Source organism: Phascolarctos cinereus, unplaced genomic scaffold, assembly GCF_003287225.1.
Source record: "Phascolarctos cinereus isolate Bilbo 61053 unplaced genomic scaffold, phaCin_HiC Scaffold_726;HRSCAF=1367, whole genome shotgun sequence".
Lineage (NCBI taxonomy): Eukaryota > Metazoa > Chordata > Mammalia > Diprotodontia > Phascolarctidae > Phascolarctos > Phascolarctos cinereus.
This window is the reverse complement of record NW_027556098.1, coordinates 210,181,187-210,201,153: the sequence shown is the minus strand read 5'-3', so window position 1 is coordinate 210,201,153 and position 19,967 is coordinate 210,181,187. Positions and strand designations below refer to the sequence as shown.

At 39.4% G+C, this 19,967-nt stretch overlaps 1 protein-coding gene and 1 pseudogene across 1 annotated transcript in view; both read right to left on the bottom strand.

Annotated features, from left to right (window-relative positions):
* PDE11A (phosphodiesterase 11A) overlaps positions 1-19,967 on the bottom strand; it is a 473,077-nt gene that overhangs the window by 182,247 nt on the left and 270,863 nt on the right. The window contains 1 exon segment of the mRNA XM_020991048.2: positions 2,493-2,543. Coding sequence (XP_020846707.2) covers positions 2,493-2,543 — 51 coding nt within the window.
* Positions 1,381-1,860, bottom strand: LOC110211612 (large ribosomal subunit protein eL21 pseudogene; annotated as a pseudogene).

Here is a 19,967-nt window from a genome sequence, read left to right as displayed (position 1 = left end):
CAGTCGACAATTTCTTAAGTAATTAGTTGATTAGTTCTATAAACATTTAAGCATCTATTATGTCTTAGGAATTATGCTAGGCACAAGCAAAAATTAAGCAGTCCTGACCCTTATGGAACTTACCTTCTACTGCAGGATACAACACACACACATAAATAAATATAAAATATGTATGGAGTAAACACAAAGTAATTCAAGGAGTGTCTTAGCAGTTGGATGAGTGGATTGAGAATCATTTGAGGGAAAATAGTGATTCTAAGACTTAGGGACATTGTTATGAACAACATTTCTACTGGGCCATAATATAGTGATGACCTTAGGAGGTATTTTCTAGGGCATGTGGGCAGCTAGGTGGTACAATGGATAGAGTGCTGGGCCTAGAGTCACAAAGACTTGAGTTCAAATCCAGGTTCAAACACTTACTAGCCATGTGACTCTGGGCAAATCACTAAATCCTATTTGCCTCAGTTTCCTCATCTGTAAAATTAGCTAGAGAAGGAAATGGCAAACCACTCCAGTATCTTCACCAAGAAAATTCCAGATGGAGTCATGAAGAGTCAGATAGGACTGAACAATGACTGAACAAAACCTAAGGGTGTGTTGGAATGTTTACACCTAACTCTGAAAATCTCAAACCTTCTGTTTTCCTGTGGGTTTTCTGTTTCCTCTCTGCTATTGTTACAGTTTTAGTTGCTGCTCTTCTACTTACTGGAAGTAATTGCTTGGATGAAGGTGGGAAAGTGGTTTCACCTCTTCCAGCTTGAAGGTCAATGGCTTACAGTCAGTTATTTGGGGCTCAGAGCTCTTTTTCTTCTTACTTTTAGGATGACAGGTATGTTTCAAATAGTTATGGTTAGTGGAAGTATGACCTCTGTTTTACTCCACTAATTCCTACCCTTTTTTCTCTTCTTGCCAATCAAAAGATTATATTTACTGTTTTACCCTGCATGTTGGTCTTTCCAAGCCTTGGTTTTCTCAGTCAGTAAATTTAGTCCCTCCTGAGGGCTCAAGGCTATCTCCCACATGACATGTTTGCTGACGCTTACTCAGGTACTGGTGCTTCCTAAATTTCCTTCTTTGTTGTTCAGTTGTATTTGACTCTTTGTGATCCTATGGACCACACTGGCCACGGAGTTTTCTCAGCAAAGATACTGGAGTGGTTTGACATTTCTTTCTTCGGTGGATTAAGGCAAACAGGGTTGAGTGACTTGCCCAGGGTCATATAGCTAGTAAGTGTCTGAGGCTAGATTTGAACTCAGGTCTTCCTGACTCCAGACCTAGCACACTATCCACTTCACCATCTACCTGCCTTCTAAATTTACTTCAAGTTGCTTTTTTTTAACCCAAGAATTCTTTTTATTGGTTTTATTTTACAGCCATTTATGCCATGGATTCATAGGGGATCGGTTCCAACAGCTCAGGTTCCTTGCCACTAGTTCTCACAAAGCGTGCTTCCCTGGGTGAAGCAGGCTGATGTCTCAGTTGAACCCAAGTGCCTCTTTCTTTGGCTTCCTTCTTCTGATCATTTTCCTTCACGTGCTTCAGGAAGCTGTCTCTGCTCTTGGAATGCTTAATATGCTCAATACGCACATTAATTCTCTTGGCTACAGTCTTACCCTTAACCTGTTTGTTTACAGCAGTGCCTACAGCATGTTGAGTAACGTGATAGACCCGTCCAGTCTTGCCATGTCAACATTTGTGGGGCATTCCTTGCTGAACTGTGCCTATACCTTTGATATCTACAGTATCACCTTTCTTGTATATTCACATATACATAGCCAAAGGGACAACACCATGTTTTTGAAAGGGCCTAGAAAATGTGTAGGGGGTCCCTCTCCTTTTTCTTTTTGCGTTCATCATTTTGGTAGCTCACTGGAATATGGCGGAGCCAGCGGAAAGGTCAAGTTACTTTCTATATACTTTGTTTCTACTTATGTGTATGTATGTATATATAAATACATGTGTATATAAATGTAAATATATGCATATATGTATGTAATGATAAATGTAAATATAGGTGTACATATAGACATATAAACATAAATATATGTGTATACATATCATGTATATCTATACATATCTTTATCTACGCTCTTATCAATTGTTTCTACCAGTCTCTAGATCAGAGACTGTTAAGCTTTTGCTGTTTGTTATCTCCCCAGCACAGATCCTGACACTTCAAAATCCTTCTTAATTAATTCATTTAATAACTACTTCCCCTTGCCAAGGGGAACAGACTAGGGTTGAATCACATAAAAAGTCTATAAAGCAGCCTTGTAAAAAGGCCACTGTATTTTATGCATACATTTCTTCCAATTGCAAGATTGCCCTTCCTCCCTCTCTAAAAGTCCTCTTCAACACTGAATATCTAAGGTTAATGTCAGAGAGATGTATCACTGCAAAGAAAGGGATAAGTATGGGAGTAAGTGGGGAAGGGAGCATGGATTGGGTATGTGTGAGTTTGGGGTTTTATTTACCCTTAAATTCCTTACCTTAAATTTGTCAACTTCAGCTTTTGAACATGTTGCATGATAAGACAGCACCTGAGCCGGGGAAAAAAGAAAGACCCTTAGTAACTAGAAATAGTGACATTTCGTGAAATTCACTGGCTTCAAAAACGGACTTGGTTCTTGTTTATCACTCTAATGTGACAGTGAATTACAATATACAACAATAAATTTCTGGTTGCCAACTGTGCAAAAGATTACCATCTATACAATTACAATTGAACTATTTTATAACACTGGACAGGATTAGTAGATACCTTAAAAGCTAATGTGATATATCAAATTTTTTTTCCCTGCATGCCGTTTTTATATGATGCAGAGGGAGAAAGGAAGAAGACATGGCTTACATATGGCAAATGTAAATCTATCTACTAACCTGGGTTCTTCCACATTAAAATTTGATAAGAGTATCATGCTATTGTAGGGAGTAATGTTGTAAATGGCAGTAGAAGCATTTTTATGAAGTTTTTATCTTAGCCTAGAGGCAATAGGGAGGCATTTGCAATTTGTTGAGTAGCACAGTAACAAAGCCAGATCTATACTTCAAGAAAACCTTTTCAGAAGCTTCATGATGAATATATTAGAATGGGAAGAGAGGGGGTAAGGAGAGCAATTAGAAGGCAACTGTGAGCTGAACAGTGAGTCCAACTAGTGAAAAATTTAGGTGAGATAAAAATAAAAAGAACATGATGGTGGCCATTGTTGATGGAGAGGAGAGGACTGGAGAAGTGTTGTGGGGATAAACATAACAAGATCTGGCAACTAATTGAATCACGTGAGGTGAGAGCAGTGAGGGATATCCCTTGATGAAAAGTTGCTAGGAGCCAGGTCAGGCACCTTTTAGAGAGTGTATCACTTTCTGCTGCTGCCTCATAGCCACACTCCTCAAGTGACTGGCGTGCCAGCACCTTGTGCCTTCCATCTCTTGCCAGGTGCAGCATGCCCCCTGAAGGACAGGCTGCTAGGGGCCAGGCCAGGAGTCTTCTACTTGCCTCAAAGTAACCACTTCCATTTATGCCAGCACAAGGCAACTTCCACCTTCTGTTACCAGCCTACTCTCCCAGCCGGGATGTGGAGAAGCTCTGTTGCAAAGAAGGGCAACTCTCCTTTTGACTTCAAGCCTCTTGTATCATGATTCGCCTATCCTTTGAGGTTAAAGGCATGATGCCTTGCACTCAATGAACATTCTCATACCTGATCGCAACCTCACATCCCAGTGAGTCTGAACCCCTGTAGACTATCATCTGAATTTCGCTCCAACACCCCCTACCATCCAATTCCTCATTTCTACCCCCCTAAACCTTCCTACTCCAAAGTTTCAAGCTAACTCCACCCAGCCCTTCCACCGCTCCCCCTGGAATTCCATAGGCAGTAAGCTTTCCTTCATCTTAAATCTTTTTTTCTCCCACTCCTTCCATCTACTAGTTATTGCTGAAATCTGGCTTCCCCCTGATGACATAGCCTCCCTGACCACCCTGTCCAGGATTGACTGTACTTTTACGCATTTTTCTTAGCTCACTGACTGGGGTGGGAGAATAGGAATTCCTTGCTCCCCATTGCCACTTCCAGTTTTTTCTCCTTCCATCTCTTAGTAACCCGCCTTCTTTTGAGGATAATGTGATTTATATCTACCCCAATCAAAATCTTGATAGCTATCGTCTACAGAAATCACTCTTCTTCCTTCCTCAGTTTGATACCTGGCTCACAATTTTTATTTCTTTCCCAACCTCTGTCCTCACACTAGAGGACTTTAACATATATATTGATTCTCCCTCAAATACTCTAACCACTCAGTTTCTCTGTATACTCACCTCTCTTGAGCTACTCCTCCCCAGCACTTCAGCTATAACCAAAAATGTTCATACCTTTGGTCTTACCATCACCCACAAATGTATCACCTCCATACTCAAGAATTCTGACATCTCCTTATCTTACCATAATCTATTGGATTTTCAACTCTTCCTCTGCCTTATTTTACAAAACTATTCTTCATCTTCTCCATGACCTCCAATCCCTTGACCCCTCAGTTCTCTCCCAGGCCATCTTCCCTGCATTAGTCACTCTTTCCTCTTCTCCCTTTCTTGAACCCCTTGGTGAGCTAGTTCAATTCTACACTGTCTTTCTTTCTTGGATCCCCAGCTCATTATATCATCAATTATACCCACCTAAGCCTCAGACTTGGGTCACTTCCATCATTCATCTCCTTTGCTCCTACACACATGCTGAGAAGATCATGAAACCATTTTGACTGGGTCCACTACAAATTTCTGTTATCCAACCTCAACCGGGCCCTTGCTGCTTCTAGGCAACCTTTTGTATGTCCCTTATCAACTCCCTATCCCACTATCCACAGTGGATTTTCTAAAACTTTTCATCTCCACTCTCTCAGCTGAGAAACTTGCTTCATATTTTACAGAAAAAAACAAGATCATTTGTTGTGAACTCCCTCTTCTCTCTGTTTCCTTATCCCCTATCACATGGCTGGCTTCTGCCACTTTCTCCTACTTCACCCCTGTTTCATGTGATGAAGTGGCTTTCCTCCTTACCAAGGCCAACCCTTCTACTTATTCAAGTGATCCATTCTTTCCCATCTCCTCTAACAGATTGTCCCCTCTTTCACTTATTTTCAATCTCTCTCTCTCTCTCTCTCCTGGCTCATTTCCTACTCCCTACAAACACGTCCATTTCTACCCCATTCTGAAAAAATTCTCACTCGATTGTTCCATCCCCTATTGTCCTTTATCTCTTCTGCCTTTTGTAACCAAACTCCTCTAAAAGGCTATTTACAATAAGTGCCTCCACTTTCTGTCCTCTCACTCTCTCATTAACCCCTTATAACTTAGCTTCCAACTTTATTCCACAAAAATTGCTCTCTCCAAAATTACTAATGATCTCTTAGTTGCCCACTTCAAAGATCTCTTCTCAATCCTCATTTTCCTTGACTTCTCTGCAGCCTTTTATATTGTTGACCACTCTTTGACACTCTATTCTTTCTAGGTTTTTAGGATATCACTCTCTCATGGTTCTTCTCCTATCTATATGCCACTCCTCTATTTCTTTTGCTAGACCATCTTCCAGACCATGACGTCTAACCATGGGTGTCCCTCAGGGCTCTGTCCTCAGCTCTCTTCTCATTTCCCTTTATACTACTTCACTTGGTGATCTCATCAGCTCCAGTGGATTTAATTATCATCATCTGCGAATGATGATTCTCAAATCTAACTATCCTATCCAAAACTATCTGATGACCTCCAATCTTGTTTCTCCAACTGCCTTCTAGGTATCTTGAATTGGGTGTCCATAGACATCTTAAATTCTATATGTCCAAAATGGAACTCATTACCTTTCCTCCTCCCTCCTCTTTTCCCCTTTGCTGGAGAGGGCAACACCATCCTCCTATCCCTCAGGCTCACAACCTAGGAGTCATCTTGGATTTCTCATTATCTGTCATTCCCCCATAGCCAAAATGTTGCTGATCCCTGTCAATTTCATCTTCGTATCATCTTTCCTCTATGTCCTTTTTCTCTTCTGACACTGACACAACTCTTTTGTAGGTCCTCATCATGTCATGCCTTGATTTTTTTTTACTGTTTTTAAAAAGTAAATTTTATTGATATATATTGTTTTTACATCACCTAAATTTTCTCCTTCATCCCTTACTGCCCCTCTGCCAGGCAATCATTTTTTATCAGATTGCCTTTATTTTCACTGATATTTTGAATAATATTTTATTTTTCCCAATTATTTGTAAAAAAAAAACCCAACAATTTTTAACATTCATTTAAAAAAAAATTTCCATTCCAAATTCTCTCCTGTCATTCCTTCCTCCCTGAAATGGTAAGCAATTTGTTACACATGTGCAATCATGCAAAGCATATTTCCATATTAATCATGTTGTAAAAGAAAACATAAACCCAAAAAACCCCCACAAAAATAAGGAAAGTGAAAATAGTATGTTTTCGTCTATATTCAGACTCTATCAGTTCTTTCTTTGGAGGTGGATAGCATTTTTTATCATGAGTCCTTTGGAATTGTCTACTATTATTGTATTGCTGAGAAGAGCTAATTTATTCACAGTTGTTCATCATACAATATTGCTATTACTATGTATAATGTTCTTCTGGTTCTACTTACTTCACTTTGCATCAGTTCTTATAAGTCCAAATTTTTCTGAAATTTCTCATCATTTCTTATAGTACATTACAATCACATATCACAACTTGCTCACTCATTCACCAATTGATGGACAACCCTTCAATTTCTAATTACCATCAGAACTGGTAATTAAGTCATCACTGGTAACTTTTGAGGGAACAGTTTTGGTTGAATGATAAGGTCAAAAGCCAGCTTACAAAGGGTGGCAGAACAAGTGTGGGGAAAGGAAGTGGAGACAAGTTTAGGTAGCATTTTCCATGAGTTTGGTTAAGAAAAGATGGCGAGATATAAGATAATAATATGGTAGGGTCAGTCTAGTGAAGGATTTTTAAGGATGAGGAGACTTGGGCATGTTTGAAGGCAAAATGCCAGGAACCAGTAAATAGTGAGAGGCTGTGATTGGCTGGGGGTGGGGGAGATGATTGAGGAGGCACCCTGTTGAAGAAGGTAGGAGGGAATGGGACCAAAGGCACATATAAAGAGGTTGGTCTTTGCAAAGAGAAAGTTACCTTATTGCAGGAGACTGCTGAAAAGCAAGAGAGTGGGGGATGGTGTCAATGATTTTGAGATGAAGTGAAGGGGATCATTGCAAATGCGCTTAGCTTTCTCTTGCTTTCTCTCTCTCTTCTCTTTCTTTCTTTCTTGTTTGCTTGCTTGCTTGCTTGCTTGCTTTCTTGCTTTCTTTTTTGTTTTGATTATATAGAGAAGAGAGACTGGACCTTTGAAATTATTGGTATAAGGGACTTCCTAGGCAGCAAAATGGCTCAGTGGACCATGTGCTGGGCCTGGAGTCAGGAAGACTCATCTTCCTGAGTTCAAATCTGGCCTCAGATGCTTACTAGCTGTGTGACCCTGGGCAAGTCACTTCACCCTGTTTGCCTCAGTTTCCTCATCTGTAAAATGAGCTGGAGAAATAAATGGCAAACATCTCCAATATCTTTGCCAAGAAAACTCCAAACAGGGTCACTAAGAGTTGGACTCAATGAAAGACTTCCTGGACGGGGTAACTCCAGTCAGTACCTCTTCTGCAACTTTTTATCTTATAGAATTGACTAGACTGCTGGGGAAATTAAGTGATTTGCCCCAGTTACACAGCCAGTATGAATTAGAAGCAACACTTGAACCCAGACCTTTATGGCTGGATAGAGGGCAAGTCAGCTCTCTATCCACTATCACTATGCCATGCTGCGTCTCCCTCGACTTTTCTCAGTAAAGTGAAAGGTGAGGGCCTAAGCTGAAAGGGTTGAGGTTGGGGAAGATGAGGAAGGCCTGCCTGTATTCACCAAGCTAGTAGATAAGATTCATACTTAGGTTTCCTATGACTCCAAGTCCAGTTTTCTTTTCTCTATACTATGCTACCTTTACAAGCGTCTAGTGCTCCAATTCTGTGATTTTTCACTTGGTCTTTTTTTTGCCCAACACCGATACCTTCCAAATTGTGTGTTGCTGCTAATGGCTAAATGCTAGCAAATGTCCACAACAGGGAAAACTGGGAGGGGCAGCTTGGTTTATGTTTCTGCACATAGATTTGATTAGGAAGGTACGTTAGCAGACAAAGAATACAATTCTCCCATTTTACGGATGAAGAAGCTGGAACTATTATTCTTTATCAGGTCCAGTTCTTTAAGTAAAAAAGCTAAAAGTTCTGTCTTTATTTAATTTCACATTGGGAATATTTTCATCAAATATTTTCATGTGATAAAATACCAAGCAATGCAAAAAGTATTAAACAAACTAATGGTTTTGAGAACAGGAACATTCACAAAAGAATAGTTTATTAATATACTGTTTTTCTTGGCTATAAATATTATTAGATTAGAGAAATTTAGCCATATCATATACATGAGACAATTCTTTGAATAATTGTCTCAAGCAACTGTATTGACCCTAAATTCAAAAGGAAACACTAGAATCACAGAAGCCTTGACAAGCATGAAATTATTACAAGCTTTTTTTTGGTCCCCAAGGTACAGTTTATCTAGGCCTCTGTACCAAAAAAGATTTAAGATGAAAAGTCCAAATGGTTTTATGCATTTTCTCTGGAACTTGAAATTCTCTTTAGTATTTCAAAAATAAATCACAATTTGCAAAACTTACCAATATCAATAGGTGGTGCAGTGGATAGAGTGCTGGACCTGGACTCAGGAAAATCTGAGTTCAAATATGGCCTCAGACACTTACTAGCTGTGTGACCCTGGACAACTCACATAACCATTTTTGCCTCAGTTTCCTCATCTATAAAATGAGCTGGAGAAGGAAATGGCAAACCACTTCAATATTTTTGCTAAGAAAATCCCAAAAGAGGATCACAAAAAGTCAGATATGACTAAAAAGTGACTCAAGACCAATTTCCATTAAGTTTGGGTTTGTTCTGTCTCCTAGGAAAACAAAAATAAGATAATGATGCAGAGGAAAGAATGCTGAATTTAGAGTCATTGGATTTGAGTTCAAATCTCAGTTTTGTACTTACTACTTATTTTTCCCTGGGTAATTCAGTTAACCTTTCTAGGCCTCAGTTTCCTCATTTGTAAAATGATGAGGTTAGACTCTGTGATCTTTAGGACCCCTTCCAGCCTTAAATCTAGAATTCTGTAATCCCATAACACAAATACCAAACCTATGAGATCACAAAGAAGTGTGTGTATGTGTGTGTAGTGAGGGATGATGTTAGGGAGGGAAGAGTATGGGCTGGAAAGCAGAATAGGGTAATTTAACTATATCGCGGAGGAAGCTGACCGAGGTGCCACCAGCAGAGCAAGCTTTGTTCCTCCTTTACATGGAGCTCACTAACAGGACCACATTTTTCCATTGGCTTTCCATTTATAGCACTTCTCTGAAATAAATAGGAATTGCACCTGGATAGCTTTGAATGTTGATTCATTATTGGTTGCAATGGCCATTCATTCTTGAAATGAGAAATGGACTATTACAGTAACTGGGTAAGAAGATCATGATCCCAAGCACTACTCAGTGGTAAAGGAGAAACTCAGAACTTGCTGAGAGCTCCAGACTGGCTGTCTCAACAGTGAAAGGGCAACATTAATAGTCATTGATGTGTTTACAACTCTGGCTGCCAAGCCAGAGAACTTGAGAACTAAATTGACATCATATTTAAGGTAAACTGATATGAAAGAAAATTCCAAAAGAATTGATATGGACAAGCCCCAAGGAAGTAAAGCAAGTTTCTTCTACAAGCAGCCAACCTACACACACACACACACAAAAAAAAAAAGATGATGAACCACAGAGAAGTGAAAGGACAATTTATTTGGAATGACCTGCCAGGAGTGTCATCTGAAGGCATCAAGCACCAGCGTCTGGAGATCAGTAACGAGAAGATGACAGGTTTCAAAGGCACTGGAACTGAACAAATGCCCCAAAAGTGAGAAATCATCTGCTTCCACTGTCAAATATTTAAGAAATCACCTTCTATTTGGATAGAATGAAATGCTCAAAAACGGGCTTTCAGAGAATTCTTTCCACTGAGTGATCTGTTAGGATGACTTTCAGGATACATCCATCATAAAAGATTTTTACCTATCTGAAAAAGGATTTGGAGGTTTTGAATTTAAAGCATAATGAAAGATAACTGCTGACCTGGATAACACAGTATAAATCAGCTTAAATATGAGTGACTTAAAGGGTTGCGGCTTTGAGGAATGTCTTGAATACTGCTACATGGAAACAAAAGGGTCATTCTACTTTATAGTCTTTTAAGTAGAGATCCAATTTGGAAGCTAAGAAATGGCATGGGGTGAGACCATCACCCCAGGCCTATGAAGCTCAGGTTTCTGTTGTTGAGAGTGGCACTGAAAGATGTTTTGAAGGAATTATGTTTCTCCTCTCTGGCATAGGATTATAGGATTTAGAGATGGAAAGACCTACTTAGGTATCATCTAATCCAACCCCTTCATTATATAGATGGGGAAACTGAGGCCTGAAAAGGTATAATGCCCTGCCCAAGACCACACAAGCATCATAGTAACTGTGTCAAGATTTTAACCCACGTGTCCTAATCTCAAGTCTATAGCTCTTCCCACTATACCATGAAGTTTCTAGGCATCATTGGAAATACACATGCCATTTTATGTTCAGGTTCAGTTTGATGTTGGAGATGTGACCTTTGTGTCTGCAATAGGTCAGTGAATTGGTCAGCCATTCTTTGGCATTCCTCTGTGACTATCAAGAGTTGTCTTCTGCTTAGGCAACAACCAATGCTAATATACTTAACTGCTTGAGAAGGAAAGTCTGAAACTCTGAAAAAGCGCTAAGTATTTGCCTGATGGACTTCTGGTCTCTTAATTCAAGGCAACACAACACTCAGGCACCTTTATTTGATCTGTCCTACTTCTCTAGGATCAAATATAAAATCCTCTGTTTGGTATTCAAAGCCCTTCACAACCCAATACTCTCCTACCTTTCTAGTTTTTTGATGCCACATTCTCTCCCCATACTCTGTGTTCCAGTAACACTGTCCGCCTTTGCTGTTCCTTGCACAATACACTCCATCTCCCAACTCCAGGTATATTTGCTGTTTTTCATGCCTGGGATAGTCTTCCTCCTCATCTCCATCTTCTAGCTTCCATCAAGTCCTAGATAAAACTCAGCTTTTCTGACAATCTTCCCCTTAACACTAGTGCCTTCCCTCTACTGATTATCTCCAATTTATCCCATATATATCTTGTTTGTATGTAGTTATCAGCATTCTGTCTCCCCAAACTATGAGCTCCTTGAGAGCAGGGATTGTCTTTTGCCTTTCTTTGTATCCTCAGTGCTTAGCAGAGTGCCTGGCATATGGTAGGTGCCTTAATGTGCTTATTGACTAACTGGCTGTTTCTTATGTTTCTCTGCATATCCATCTCTGATTAAGCAGAGAATATTCTTGAGGGTTATCTGTATGTTTTAGAGGCAGTGTGTGATAGACTAGCTTCAGAACCAGGAAAAGCTGGATTCAGGTGTTCTCTCTGACACACATTGACTATGTCATCCTGGAGAGGTCACTTAACTTCCCAGACTTTTTTAGACAACTCTCTAAGACCATAAGATACAGACAAGTTACTGATCTGCATTAGTAAAGGAAGTTTCCTTGTCCTTGTGATATCACAGGTGTAGGCCTACTTCCTTGTGAATTCCAAGCAAAAGCTGCTCCAGTCTTATTTGACTTCTGATTTCTCTGCCAAGGAGAAGCATCTTTAGACTGGAAATGACATTTTAAAAAATGACAAATAAGGAGTTGATACTTAAGATGAGTGGAAAGATGATAAGAGAAGATAATAATAATTGCTGCCCTAGATTGATTCAAGTCATCAGATCCAGATGACTTTTATCCTTAGGCACTGAAAGACCTGGCAGGTATGATTGTAGAACTATAGAATTCATACTTGAAAAATTGTAAAGACGAGTGATGTAAAAGGATTGAGAAACAGCAAGTGTCTTGATTTTAAAGGTAGGGGTGGGGGAGAGTGGACTCAAGTCAGTGATTGTGACTTTGACTCCTTAAAAAAAATGACAGAATGTATTATTAAAATGGATGGTTATCAGACACATCAAAAAGAAAAGGAAATTGTGATCATATACCTCTCTGCCTGTCTTTTGCTCCATTCTGGGGAAGCCCAGTGAAACCAGGTGGGGAGCGTTAGGACTCTAACATCCTAAGGCTTTCTTTCCCCTCTTTAACAAGATGGTCTCTTTGGCTTTTTAATTTATTCTTTTCTATTCTAGATGTAGGTAATGAAGTCTCAGACCTTGTTCAGGAGTGGAAGACACAGGCCTTTGGGAGTCAAAATCCAGGCTAGATGTTGCCCTCAGCCCAACATCAAAAATCCAGGCTAGATGTTGCCCTCAGCCCAACATCAAAATCCCCAGAAGCAAGAATTCATTTTTGGGACTCCAACCCCTTGGAAGGACTCACTCAACAGTCATACGGCTTGTAAGCATGAATTTGAGAGGACCAATACTACAGAAGAACTGAACTAAATTATGAACCTAATCCCATCCAGAGGCTGAGATGGTTTAGGGGGAATTATGAAAAGTGAATATTGTCTAAAATCAATGTTTGTTTTTCTTGTGTTAACTGATATGTTAGCATAATTGGTCACAGAATTCTGTTGTAAGCAATTACTAGTGAGAAAAAAGTTTTACATGTTATCAGTTTTATTTTGTGTACTGAATTTTATGAGTTATTTCATGGTTTCTGTGTTAGGAAAAGTATATATTATTACAATTAATGTTTTATTACAAAGAAGTGTATACAGAAAAGCAATCTCTAGCAAAAGATCAAAGTTTTAGATGTCTTGGGAACCTAATGCCCCCTTTCCCACAGGTTCAATATATCAACGTCCTTGTTTTTTTCTTTTATGCCATTTTGTAGGAATGTTAACTGCCCCCCCCAAAAAAAACTTGAGGATTGATGGTAGTATCAGAATCAGGATTGGAACTTACTTTCTCTTATTCTAGAGACAATACTCTTTCCATCTTATCATGCTTTTTCTCTGTTTCTCAAAATTTCTTAACTAATACTTAGAAATAAAACAGATTTTTTTTCTTTTAGTGGGGAGGGAGAGCAATGAGTCTCTTCTCTACCCGAGTTTTCAGAGGTCAGGGTTTTCCCTGACCCCTTGCCCTGAAAGTGGAAATTCATTTCATTTTATTGACCAGAGTTCTTTCAAATGTAATAAAATCTCATTTGCATTTTTCCATCTCCTGGTATACATGTGGCAGCCCTGACCAGGGCTTACAATTAGGAAGGGATGTCCAGTGTAAAGACAGTGGCCTCCTTTCTTGACAGCTGACAACATGCCCCGCTGGTCAGGAAGTTGAGTGACTCACCTCATCATCTTCCTTTTCAAAACCTACTCCTATAGGACCTCTCCATCATTTATAAGCCAGATGAATAATTTAATGCTTCTCTATTGGGACTTGCTACTCCCTACTCCAGCTTAGACATTTTATCTCACCCAAAAGCAATTCTCTCACCTCACTGTGACACTCACTCAGCTACATTTCTTTTCTGTGAGTACAGATTCTGAGACTCTGTCTATGACTTCTTGTAAGTTTGTAAGCTTTTCAAATTTTAATGGAGTGACCTAATAAACAGTTCCCTCTCCCCTCTTGCCCCCAGTTAATAAAAGTGAGTTCTCTTTAAGGCTTCAGTCTTAGAATATATTTCACTCTTTAGCTCCCCTCCACATACATCCTTTGTACATACTTAGTTCCCTTCTTCCATGGTGGTAATCAATTATTAATTAATAAAAATTTATTAAGCACCAACTATGTGTCAGGGAAGCAACTAGGTGGTGTAGAGGGTAGGCTGCCCAGGTCTGGAGTCAGAAAACTCATCTTCCTGAGTTCAAATCTGGCCCTCAGACACTTACTAGCTGTGTGGGCAAATCACTTAACCCTGTTTGCCTCACTTTCTTCATCTGTAAAATGGTGGTAATAATAACACTTACCTTCTAGGGTTGTTATGAGAACCAAATAGATGCGGAACAGCAGTGCAGCAGCCCCGCAACTGGGTCTCCCAGTGCCTCAACAAAAATAAGGAAAGCAGCACTACAAAGGGCCCCAGGCAGATAAGCGCCCTGCAGCATTCATCTGAAAGGAGCTGAAGAAACAACCTAGAGTCTTCCTAAAGTCTCAGCCTTGCTGATTCCAACCCAACACCAGGTAAGCTGTCAGAACCCTACAGCCTCCAACTGTCAACCAGGAGGAGATCCTGAAGCCCAGGTGGTAAAGCAGGCAAACACCAACACCTGGACCTCTGAGTGCCTCAGTGAGAGTGGGGGAACCATGGAAACCAGCTCAGAAAACCACCACATGCCTCGGCACTCTACCACAAAGGAATCTCCCAATGCTTTAGCAGAAACGAGGAAGGCAGCACTGCAAGGGGCCCCAGGCAGATAAACACCCTGCAGTACCCTTCTAAAAGGAGCTGAAGAAAGCTAAAGGAAAGGAAAAGCAGGCAACCTAGAATTGCCTGAAAGTTCCAGCCTTGCTGATTCCAGCCCAACACTAGGTAAGCTGCCAAAACCCTACAGCCTCCAATTGCCAACATAAGAGGCCCCAGCACACAAAGCCAGTGACCAAGACCTAGGCTCCCAACACAAGAAGCTTGGGTCAGTTCCCTCTGTTCCCCAGAAGCACAGCTCAATCTCTTTAAAGGCCAGGGAATAAAGAAACCATGAGTAAAAAGAAACATACCATAGATTCATATTATGAGAAGAGTGAAGATCAAGACAGAAATTCTGAAGAGGACAACATTGTCAACAAACCCACATCTGCAACATCAAAAGGGAATATGAACTGGTCTGAAAAAAAGCCTTCTTAGAAGAGCTCAAGAAGGATTTTAAAAGTCTAATGAGAGAGGTAGAAGAGTCCTTAAAAAATACAATTGGCCAATTGGAAAAAAAGTACACTGAAGAAAACAAGTCCCTAAAAAACACAATTGGCAAACTGGAAAAAAAGTACACTGAAGAAAACAAATCCCTTAAAAATACAATTGGCCAATTGAAGAAGGAAGTACAAAAACTAACAGAAGAAAACAATCTGTTAAAAACTAGAATTGGACAAATGGAAACTAATGACTCTATGAGAGAGCAAGAATCAGTCAAACAGAAACAAAAAAATGAAAAAATAGATGAAAACATAAAATACCTCATCGGTAAAAAAAAAAAAAAACCAACCTGGAAAATCAATCCAGGAGAGACAACTTAAAAATCATTGGACTACCTGAAAATCATGATGAAAAAAGAGCCTGGACAGTATCTTTCAGGAAATCATAAAGGAAAACTGCCCAAAGTCCTAGAACCAGAAGGTAAAATAACCATAGAAAGAATACACCTCACCACCTGAAAGAGATCCCAAATTGACAATGCCAAGGAATATAATAGCAAAATTCCAAAATTACCAGATGAAAGAGAAGGTGCTGCAAGCAGCCAGAAAGAAACAATTTAAATATCATGGAACCACAGTCAGGATTACACAGGACCTTGCAGCTTCTACATTAAAAGACTGCAGGGTGGAACATGATATTCCATAAGGCAAAGGAGCTTGGATTGCAGCCAAGGATCAACTACCCTGCAAAAATGAGCATGATTTTTCAAGGGAGGAGATGGATATTCAACGAAATAGGGGACTTCCAAACCTTCCTCATAAAAAGACCAGAGCTCAACAAAAAATTTGATCTTCAAGTACAAGATTCAAGAAAGACATAAAAAGGTAAATGGGACAGAAAGATACAAAATGTTGTTAATAAGGTGGACTGTTTACATCCCTACAAGGGAAGATGACACTTGCAACTCTTGAGAACTGTATTGTTATTACACCATGTTAAAGGAGTATACATAAAGGGGGTGGATATTAGTTGACTTTGATGTAATGATAAAAAAAAATCTAATCAAGTGGGTTAAATGGATCCAAGTAAGTGGAATAGTCTGATCTTAGAAAATGTAATAAGAAAGGAGGAGGCACAGAAGGGAAAATTGCATTACAGGAAAAGACAGAAAATCCTATTACAGCAGAGGGAAAGAAGGGAGAGGGGTGAGCATTGTTTGAACCTTACTCTCATCAGATTTGGCTCAAGAAGGGAATAACATAATCAGTTAGGTGAGGAAATCTAACTTGCCTTATAGGCAGTAGGAGGGAAAAGGGGAAAGAAAAGGGAGGCAGGATAGAAGGGAGGGAAGAAGCAGTAAGGGCAAAGGGGAAGAAAAGAGAAAGGGATAATAGAAGGGAGGAAAGACTGAAGGAGGAGGTGGTCAAAAGCAAAACACTAGTGAAGGGAGGAAAGGAGAAAGGAGAAAGAAAAGCATAAACAGGGAAAAAAGGATGGAGAAAAAGACACAGATAGTAATCATAACTGTGCAAGTTGAATCGCTATCTTTTTTTTCTCTTCTGTTGAGTTTTGTTTCCTCTTTCTAATGTTTCCTCCTATTGGCTTTAATTTTTACTTACAACTTCACTAATGTGGAAATATGTTTAATAGGAATGTAAATGTATAGCCTATATCAGATTTTGTGCCATCTTGGGGAGGGTGGTGGGGAGGAAGGGGAAAAAAAATTTTAAACTCAAAAGCATATGGAAGTGATTGCTGATAAATCAAAATAAATTAATAAAATTTAAAAAAACGAAAAAAAAAATGTTAGTGATGATGACAATATCCAAAAAGCTGATTTTGACCGTACTATCTACTGAACCATGGGTTATTATCTATTTTTGTTCAGTCATGTCAGTCTCTTGATGACCCCATATGGGGTTTTCTTGAAAAAGATACTAGAATAATTTGCCATTTGCTTCTTATTTTACGGAATAGCCCAGGGTCACACAGCTAGTAAGTGTCTGAGACCAGATTTGAACTCAAGAAGGTGAGACTAGCTGACTCCAGGCCCAGTGATCTAGCCACTGTGCCACCTAGCTGCCCATTATTATTGTCAACAAGCAATCACAACATCATGAAACTTATGTGAAAACCAGGTTTATTACAAGAGAAATGAACATACATGTGGAACCCAAAGTGTTCACAATTCATACAGAAGTTTGCATATTTATGACAGCAGGACAAAGAATGGTGGAGAAAACAGGAAGGAGTGTGGTATGGAAGGTGGAAAGGTACAGTAAAGGTGGGAAAAGCACAAAATCTTTCCTGAAGGGGAGGGGCAAGGTGATGGCAAAAGCCTCATTCTTTTTCCTTGGGAACTGCTACAGTGAAGATAGCATGGTCTGCATATATCTACCTGCACAAGGAAATCTCCCAGCCTGGCATGGACTGGCTGGCATCTTTGAGTGAGTCCAATTTTGGGGGCAAACAATGAATTGTGTTGGGGGGGTAGATCCTGGCTGGGGGGGGCACTTCATACTTGACACATTCAGGGCCTTCTGCATGCTCTGGGTCCAGGATTTCTGGAAAATATAGCAACTCCAAAAGACAAGTTCAGGGACCCCTTAACAGCCTTTAATGTCATCTATAAAAATTTAAAAATTCCATACTAGTTTCTCCCTCTCACTCAAGAAATTTCTTGGCTACCTTGTGGTCCATCGATTAGTGCTAATTCAGGAAAAGCAAATGAACCTATTATTAGCCTAAGCAAACATAGCTGAAGTCTAATAAGTTCCTATCCTAAAGTTTCATAATTTTTTTAATCCAAAAAACCCAAAATCCCACTTTTTTTGTTTTCTGCTATTTTAGATCATTCATTTCTCAGACAGTTAACTACAGGAATTATTTGTAAATAAAGTTTTGTCAGGAATCTAGCATTATCAGAGAATGAAATTGTGTGATTATTTAAAATAAATTTAGTCTTAAGAAAAAATTGCTATATTTAGTCTTTTTATAAACCTTCTTTTGACTGAAATATTTTTAAATCACTCATCCAATATTTGAGTGCCAGGTGTGGCAGCTAGAGGGCACTGTGGATCAAGTGCCAGGCCTGGAATCAGGAAGACTCATCTTCCTGAGCTCAAATCTGGCTTCAGACACTTACTAGTCGCATGACCTTGGGCAAATCACTTAACCTTCTTTACTTCAGTTTCGTAGTCTGTAAAATGAGCTGGAGAAGAAAATGCAGAACCACTCCAGTATCTTTGCTAAGAAAACACCAAACTGGGTCACCAAGAGTCAGACACAACTGAAAAATGACTCAACAACAACACTGTGGGTGGTTGGCTTTGCTCTGGATAATTGAAATTGCCAGATAAGAGTCTTCTAGATGACTGAAGTGTTATTACACCTACAAAAGTGCCCTTAAATGAAGCAGCATGGGATAAAAGAAGAGTACTGGACTTCACATCAGGAAGCACCTGGGTTCAAATCCAGCCTTTCGTACTTACTAGCCATACGAACCTGTAGACATTGCTTAGGGTAGGTAGCCTCTTGGATTCCTTCCAGCTCCAACTCTATGATCCCATGATTTTTCATGCACATAGTAGGTACCAAAACAATCTTAGTAGGTTTTCCAAAGCCCAAAGAATATCAGTTCTATATGAAATATTAGATATTATTGGCTTGTCTCCATTGCATAAATTCCCCCAAATTACTCAGTTTATTATTTTATTCATTTGGCTAATAATGGAGATAACCCAAGTAATTTTAGCTTTAAAAAAAAAGTAATACATGACATGGGATCATTGCATTGGTTGTTTTCGTTTAACTATTTTTGGAAGAAGAAAGGGAAGGTAGGTGATAGTGGGAAGCTATAACCCAAAATGGCTTTGGTGGGAGAAACAAAAGGCATCAATGAAACAGATTTTAAAAATAAAAACTGCATGCATCTAAAATTCTGCCAATTTTCAGCTAAAACAATCTTTCATAAAGGGGCCCTTTGAGTAGCTCTCAATTTTAAAAGACCCCCAACATTCATTTGCCAGTGTAATTCATTTATGATCCTGCATATGTATGCATTCTGGGTAAGGGATAAACATTTTAGAAAAAAAAAGTTCAACACTCACAATTACTCAGCTATCTTTGCCCACCTTTGTTCCCTGTCACTCCTCTTATGATTTACAATGAGGTTGATTTTCTTCAACAAATTGTTATCCAATTTATTAATGCATCATTAGTGCTTTTCTAATGAACCCTTGGATTTCTTGAGTTTCTTGTTTCTAAGTACAGAACAGAGAATATGAGGCATTCTTTCAGGCCTATAGAGCAATGCAGACTAATGATTGCTTTTTTCAAAATGCCATCAGTTCTTCAAATTTGTGTTTCATGTATTAAAACCATTTGTCTGCACATAAAGTGTTTTAGTTCTAGTTTACACTAGTTTTAGTAGTTATTCAGTAGTTTGTATTACTGAATATTTGTATTCAACCTAGATCTCTCTCCAGATCCCCCATCTTTGTATTTTCCCCCCCACTGTCTATAATTAGCAAGGTAACCCTATGATGCCCTGAGGACACCTGGTGCTTGTGAGCATCTCAGGACTCTCTAAGAGCAAGGGAGGGTCTAATTATGATTTTCCAAGATGTGTTTAATTGAGTCCAACATGGGTCACTAAGTCTTGACCACATTATGTTCCCCATTTCCAAAGTATTGAGCTGTAAACACTATCCCTACTACTCAAAATGCTTATTTTGGATGTACATTTAGAGTATTTCTGACATTTACAAATGAAGATCACCCAAATTTATTGGGCATATTAGTCTGATCTCCCTCTCTCTCTCTCTCTCTCTCTCTCTCTCTCTCTCTCTCTCTCTCTCTCTCTCTCTCTCTCTCCAGCAGGCACTAAAGCCCAACATCAAGGTGAGAGGTCAGCTTTGATTTTATTTGTCTCTCCTGTCCCTAATGCAAAATTCAGCCCATTTCAATTCACC